This window comes from Siniperca chuatsi, linkage group LG2 (genome assembly GCF_020085105.1).
Source record: "Siniperca chuatsi isolate FFG_IHB_CAS linkage group LG2, ASM2008510v1, whole genome shotgun sequence".
NCBI classification, from domain to species: Eukaryota; Metazoa; Chordata; class Actinopteri; order Centrarchiformes; family Sinipercidae; genus Siniperca; species Siniperca chuatsi.
The window spans coordinates 24,271,213-24,279,032 of record NC_058043.1 but is presented as its reverse complement, the minus strand read 5'-3'; the positions used below and the strand labels follow the sequence as shown (position 1 = coordinate 24,279,032).

The 7,820-nt window shown below is 39.0% G+C and overlaps 1 protein-coding gene across 1 annotated transcript in view; it reads left to right on the top strand.

Moving 5' to 3' along the window:
- Positions 1–3,140: 3,140 nt before the first annotated feature.
- The window catches only part of LOC122862279 (cytosolic 10-formyltetrahydrofolate dehydrogenase-like), a 28,310-nt gene continuing 23,630 nt past the window's right edge, over positions 3,141–7,820 (top strand). Inside the window, exons 1-5 of the mRNA XM_044167647.1 lie at positions 3,141–3,297; positions 4,996–5,134; positions 6,332–6,566; positions 6,647–6,812; positions 7,668–7,769. Of these exons, the coding sequence (XP_044023582.1) occupies positions 5,008–5,134; positions 6,332–6,566; positions 6,647–6,812; positions 7,668–7,769 (630 nt within the window). The 5' untranslated portion in view covers positions 3,141–3,297; positions 4,996–5,007. The remainder of the gene's footprint in view (positions 3,298–4,995; positions 5,135–6,331; positions 6,567–6,646; positions 6,813–7,667; positions 7,770–7,820) is intronic.

Here is a 7,820-nt window from a genome sequence, read left to right as displayed (position 1 = left end):
GGAGTGACGCCTTCATTTTTTGCCATTGGGGGTAACTGATTTGTTATTTTATCAATCTAGTTCGTTAATTTTGTCTGTTATTTATTTCCAATGCACATATTGAGCATATGGCTTAAAAAAATTACATATTATATATAATTATATATATATATATATATATATATATGTTCAGATTACAGCTCATCTGATCGGAAAAAAGTTTCGTCAACTTCCCACAAAATCCACTAAAACAAAAGTATAGTGTTTAATATATATATATATCTATATATATATATATATATATATATATATATATATATATATATATATATATATATATATATATATATATATATATATATATATGAACATATACATACATATACATATTGAAATCTTCTATTTTGAAATCATCCGTGTATTTGTTTGGGTTGAAGCCAAGGGAAGCTCATTTGATCAGAAATAATTTAAATTAGTATTATTTTAAATACATTTGGCCCGCACATTCTCCTTGATCTGTAAGAAAAGTCATGTTTACACTGAAAAAAAAGGTGTGATTTTGGCTTTAAAGGAATAGTTTGACAGTTTGGGAAATGCCTATTAGCTTTTTAATGAGAAAACCAATATCACTCACATCTCTGGAGCCAAGTGATTATCTTAGCTTAGCATATATTGGAAGCATGGGGGAAACAGCTGGCCTGGCTCCTTCCAAAGTTAAGTAATATGCCTACCAACACCTCTAAAGCTCAGTAATTAACTTGTTTTATTTTGTTTGTTTAATCCATACACACACAGAAATGTAAAGACAATAAATTGTGGTTTTACAGGAGTTGCGTGCTATGTGCTAACTATTTCTTGCCGAACAACAACCATCACTGCTACTTGGGTTGTTGACATCACAGTAAGAAATAGGTAGTGACACTACATAAATATCCCTAAGACCATTAATTGATGTTTTTACAATTCCTGTTGTGTACGGATTAAACAAATGAGGTACACATTGTTAATTAGTCAGCTTTAAAAGTAGTAATATGCCTAGTTTTGAACTTTGGACAGAGCCATGCTAGCCTCTGTTACCAGTCTTTATGCTAAGTTAGGCTAACCGTCTCCTGGCTCTAGCTCCATAGCAGACATGGGAGTGGTTTCAATCTTATTATCTAATTTTCGGGTATGGAAATAAATAAGCGTATGTCCTAGTAGTCAAACTGTTCCTTTAAACAGAAGATCATTTTCTGAGCTGAATTCTGTGTAGACTGGCAGGTCCACATGCTACAGTACCTCCCAAACTTTGGAGTAATGACTCAAAAGCAGCAGTCCTACCAAATAAGTTACAACATTTACTCCACTGGAAACGTGACTCACTTTGTGGAGACCTGCATTATGCAATCTGTGACAGCCAGGAACAAGCCAGGCTCCATTAACACACACACACACAGAGATGAAAGAGAGCGAGGAGGGCTTCCCTGAGTCTGCTACACTGATGACTATTCCTGTAAAGCCAAGTGCAAACTGCTCTGACAGTGTGGCTAACTTTACAACGTTTCTCCTGTTGTTCCTTCGCTTTTACTCTTTCACCCCCCCTCCCCTAATGAACGCACACACACATACACACACACTGTGACGCAGGCTCTGAGAAAATAGCAGTTAAAGTTCAAATAGTTCTGTAGAGGGAAGTCTAGAAAACGTTCTCGTCCTGCATGTTTGTGTTAATAATTAAATGATGTTTCAAACTCAGTCACAGCTCAGTGCAGATTAGGACCTCTGACTGTTCAGAGGTGAAATTCTTTAAATTTCTGCAAATGCGTCGGGGGAGAGAGTACATTAATATAGGCCAGCTAAAGAAATATGTGTCTTTAGGCATTTTTGGATGGTTGTGAAAAAGTCAGTTCTCACTGCAGACTTGTTCCTGAGGTTTGACTTTGTTAGAAATGCATCATGTCAACATCCATGCAGGTAAATGAATGCAATGGATCAGTCTGTCAATAAGTATTGAGCTGTTTTGTAGTACACTATTGACCTTTGACCTTTTGTGTCACAAAAGGCCTCAAATGTGTCCACAGAATCTATCGGCTACTGCAAGGATAAAAATGACATTTGGTTAAAAGCAAGCAAGACTCTGTGCTGACAACAAAAACTATCCACTAACTAAGTCTGAATAGTGTGTGCCATTATATCATGAGAAAGGGGTGTGTACAAATGGCAAGAGAGAAATCCAAATGACACTAAATACAGTAGAGAGAGGTTTGGAGAAGCTGTTGTTCTATGACAGAAAGCTCGGCTGTAAAGGCACATCTGCTGCTCTTTTCAGTGGATCTCTGCGCAGAAAATTCCTTAGAAAGGCAACTGAGACAAAAGGTACGTCACGAGATGATGATGAGAAAATACAGTAGCAAACTGAAAATGTAACATGTAACAAATGTAACAATGTAACTGACCTTTCTCTAACCTTATCAGCTCCCAGGTCAGTTAGTGAGTCTTTATCATTTCTCTTTACTGTGTATGTTTTTATTGTGTTCAATTTCAATTTTGTGCCAGTTTCCCTCTGGGATAATAAAGATATTCAATCAATCAATCACAGGTTTTCTGTAAGTCACCTATTTCTTTTCTCTCTTTACTTATAATTGTTTTCCTTAATTGTATTTTATAGTTTTAAATGACTTTAAGCTGACTTTTTTTTCTTTTTCCAAATTGACTAATTGGTTGCATACAGAACACAAATACAAAAAGCACATGCGAATAATCCTTGGACTTGATTGTTATCATCAGTAGGGGCACAGAAAAACTGCAAGGCCACAGCAAAATTCCCATAACGTCCATAATGTTCCCATGTTTTTTTTGTTTTTGTTTTTGTTTTTTTGAGCATGAAAAGTAATGTTTGACCTTTGGGAACAGTATGTGAAACCAAATCATTTAAGCAGTGGAACTTGGATTTGGATTGGATATATCATAGACAAATCCAAGATTCATTGACACATACACATTTTGCCCTGTGAAAATGCTTTTTGCTCACTAAAAAGTAAAATTAAGTCAGCACATTGCAGGGAAAAGACATATTCGGTCGTTATTGTAATGTTGTAGTGATTTCTCATAGTTGACATTCCTAATTTTCCGTGTGATTGGCTTCACTCAAAGGCATTAGCAGCCGATAGACCGCCCCATGCTGCCTCATGGCCCGTGCTGTCCAATCACTGCTTTATTTGCATGTTATGTAATTGGGTGACCTGCATGTGTGGCTGGGGGGGAGGAAATTAAAAGCAACGGTCTCCGTCCGATCGCTCTTTCCAGGCAAGCAGAGGAGCAGCGGGTGTGCAGGCCGGGGTAAGGACACATACTTTAGTTCTTCCCTTCTGTTTCAGAATTCTTTGCATGGTGCATAATGCTTATAAATGAGAGTGCAGATTGCTGATTGGTCTCCACACACACACTGTTTGTATTTGCAACAAGAGACTGTTTGTGTTCGCAGCAATTGTTGAGGATACTTTCATTACAATTCCACATTAAGTCTGCACATGGTTTCATAAAGTGCGGTGTTGTGATGTGTCGGTCGCGAACTAGTCGGCTCTATGCGCCGGCTCCTTTAAGTGAACGATGGGAGCCGGCAAGAACAAATGACACTTCATATCATACAAATTTGATTGAAATATACTGTATGTGTCTGTATACTGTTGTGCAATTATTTATTAATTAGTAAAATGAATTACTATTTCATTGGTAGTGTTATTTTTGTTATACAACTAGGATAGTTATTCTTGACATATCCAACTTTTTAACCATCAATATGACAGAATATTTAATTGTATTGCAGATGTATAATCTTACATATTTATTGCTTGCAACAAATAAGAGAGTAACTTAGGCAGTGACCAGCAGAAGTGGAACTAAATGAAGAGCCGTTTGGGAGCCGAAAGAGCCGGCTCTCGGAAAGGAACGGAGCCATAAGATCCGGCTCCCTTCAAAGAGCCGAAATGCCTTATGGCGAGGATAACGTGTGAATATATCTAATCCCTTCAATTCCTCCGCACTTTTGATTGGTCAACACCGGAGGCATGAGCTACACTGAGGGATTTGATTGGTTGGTAGGACAGCAGGCCGCGCCCCTCCATGTTTAGGGTCAACAAACTGTCGAACAGACAACTGTCATGATTACTAAGCACTTTTTGATTCATTTAGAATATGCTGTTTAATGGTTGCGTGGTAGTGGTCATATTAGTGTTTTTATGCAGAGTTTATCTATATGAAGTTATCTAAACATTACAGACAAACATAAGCAAAACATGTCACTCTGCATGCAATAATTACTTAGCGATATTTTCCAAAAATGTTGAAATTTATTCCACATACTATACAGGAAATATAAATACAATCTTGTATGTGCTTTTGATAATCAACTGCAGCCACCTCCAAAATACATTTTAGCCTTTTCTGAAAATAGATTTGGTATGCTAGTCATCTACACATGCACATATCTTCTGCCTGGGTCTTATTCTTCAAACTGTATCATGCTAAAGTCATACCATTGTGAAACCGCCACAGAGCCGCTCAGTGTGCTCTTTGGACCTAATCACACAGTCAAGACTTTGACATGTTTGCATAAAGTGTGAGCGAGTGTCTCGTCTGACCTCTCAGTCTTTTCAAAACAACCCCAAACCACAGAGCTTTCTCATGAAATGCCTGCACACATACAAAGCTAACAGAAGCACAGGCGTGCTCTGTCTTGTCTGCTGTCTTTGCTGAGCGTATTTTGAAGTCGGTGTGTTGATTGAATGAAGTCAGTGGTCCCTTGGAGCTTTAAGTGCCTTTCAGTCAAAGAAAGACTGCAACAAATTGATAGTTGCAAAATACTTGCAAGTATGAAAATGATATGCAAGATGAAAACCTTAACCCTAGAAACCCTCACTTGCTATATAAAATGTATTTTTTCTCATAAGTGACATAATCCACACACTTTGATTTGCTTGTACTGAATACAAACATATTTTCTGGTTGTCCTGGTGTGTGTTGCCGCCTCTCACACAGTGAGGTGTGAAGATGAAGATCGCAGTGATCGGTCAGAGTCTGTTCGGCCAGGAGGTTTACAAAGAGCTGAGGAAGGATGGCCACACCATCGTAGGAGTCTTCACAATCCCTGACAAGGATGGCAAGGCTGACCCACTGGGTGAGAACTTTACTGACTGGGACCTCCAAACTTTAGCTTTGCAATAAGTGCAGGCTGCAGGACCAGTTAGAGTGAAATATTAATGCAAAGGCTGTCTTTCCTCTGTCACTAAAGCCTTGTTGAGTGTGAGTTTCCAAGCAAAATACGTCATATTTTTGGGCACATGTGCTATGAATAGACTCATGATGGTGCCAAATGAAATTTGTACTCACCATTGCTCTTATCAAAGTTGCATAATCATTAGTGTTGGTGTCCAAGTGCAGTGTGTCATCACCTGCGCGCTATCTTTATATCTAACAATATCAGGACAATAATCAGCAATATAATTTCTATATCTGGATTTACAGCACTGTAGAAGAATAAGGAAGGGCTAGCAATTAATGTAGTTTTGACTGGCTTTGAGTTAGAACTACAAATTCTCCATGGTGTAAAAAGTGTGCTTCACTTAAATTTCTAAATGCTGAACTATGATTGGTCAGCATGAGTTGCTTGTGTTTTCTGATGGAGGTAGAGATTGTTGAGAGTGAAAAAAACATGAGGCAAGTTGATAAAAGGTTCACTGTCTTCCCCTCATTTGTCAGAATCCTATCACAACACTCGTCACGCATGTTAATGAGCTTTCATCCGGCCTGAGGTCAGTGGTTTCCAAACTTTCTCTGTCATGCTCCGCTTTGGAAGACAAAAATACTTTTGAATCTGACTTCAAAAGATGCAGAGGGTGAAATTCTGTGGATCTGAAACAGAAAATCCAGCTTTTGAAATTAGACATCCCACAAGTGATATAGTATTGTGCAATTTTGCAAAAGCTTAAAACTTTCCAACATCAAGGTAATTAAGGTAATTTCAGCCAAAGAGATTGCTAATCTATGATATTATTTCTCATTTATTTCTCCTAAAACAGCTGCAGGTGTAGGTTTCATCACTTGTACAAACTTGCATTACATAGTGATATCTCTTCTGTTTGCTGCAAGATTTGCAGATTTTTAATGTAATTTTAATTTGCTGTTTTGGACTATTGGTCAGTCAAAACAGCAATTTGAATACGTTACCTTAATTTTCACTATTCTGACAATAAACTGATTAATCAAACAAGTAATAGAAAGATGAACTGAGAAAAAAAATCATCTTTAGATTTTCTAGTCTTTGTGTACCTTTGTGACTCAAAACAAGAGTTTGATCATTCTTTTCTTTCCACAGCAACTGAGGCGGAGAAGGATGGTGTTGCCGTCTTCAAGTTCCCACGCTGGCGTGTGAAGGGCCAGGCCATCCCAGAGGTGGTGGATCAGTACAAGGCCACTGGTGCCGAGCTCAACGTCCTGCCCTTTTGCTCCCAGTTCATCCCCATGGAGGTTATCGACCACCCCAAACACGGCTCCATCATCTACCACCCCTCCTTGCTGCCTCGCCACAGGGGAGCCTCTGCTATCAACTGGTGAGTGACGCACACGTTCATCAGGTCGGGGTTGGCATGCTGACGAGCCAAGTCTTTTACTTACTCTATCTGACACACAGGACCCTGATCCATGGTGACAAAAAGGGTGGGTTCACAGTGTTCTGGGCTGATGACGGACTGGACACCGGACCAATCCTGCTGCAGAGGGAGTGTGATGTTGAACCCAATGACACCGTCAACACAATTTACAAGAGATTTCTCTATCCAGAGGGAGTCAAAGGCACAGTAAGTGTAGTGATGGGGCAAGGAATTGTGGGTGGAGAAGACATGTGCATTATAAAGACATTCCATACACTCATTGCAATAGAGGAGTGCAAATGTGGGGTATAATCACAAAATACACATTTACGTTAATGGAAAAGCATTCCAAGCTCTCAGACGAAAGACAAGAGTGCTTCTTTGTCTAATAAACCATCTTTGCTCTCTCCTGCCATTGTTAAACTTGTATGTGCTTTTGTTTTGCTTTAGAGGTTATCTGGCACACACTGGTTTAGCGCATTTTTATATCTATATATATTTTTAAGTGCTCAGTCTGGATAAGGGTGCATTATTTAAGATTAGAATTTAGCGTTTTAGCGTCTTTCAGGTGCTTGACTAATTGCAAAGAGTCCTATTCTATCTTACATAATGTACATTTAAAGTTTCATTCATATTTTTTCACTGCAGGCAGAAGAAAATCACACACGTTTGATATTACTATGGCCTTACAAAATTGATATTGCTAACAGCCAACTATTGCCTGTTTACTCATACAGCAGACATGGAGCAATTGCATTGCATTAGCATTCATGTGGAGTTGTGTTGTGTGTCTCCTCCAGCTCCTTCCAAAAATATCTGGCTCTTTAGCTGCTAAATGCTCCGCTATGTTCACCAGCTAGTCTCTAACTTTGTCTGCTGTTGGGTGCTGGGCAAGTAATGTGCAGTGGGTTTATCAGAGCTTTTTGACTAAAAACAGCTGCTTGCTGCTGAAAAACTACTTCCCCAGTTTCCCAACATAAAAAAAACACTGTGATGTGAAGTCCACAAAGATAGCACACATGTTTTGCTTCAGTGACTTAAACTTCGTGGTTCTGGTTCCAGGTGGAAGCAGTGAGGCTGATTGCAGAAGGGAGGGCCCCGAGGATCACCCAGCCACAGGAGGGAGCCACATATGAGTGCATTCAGAAGAAAGACAATTCTAAGGTAAATATACAAGGGCATCCAGACAGAGCAGTTCTCTCTACTTTTGACTGT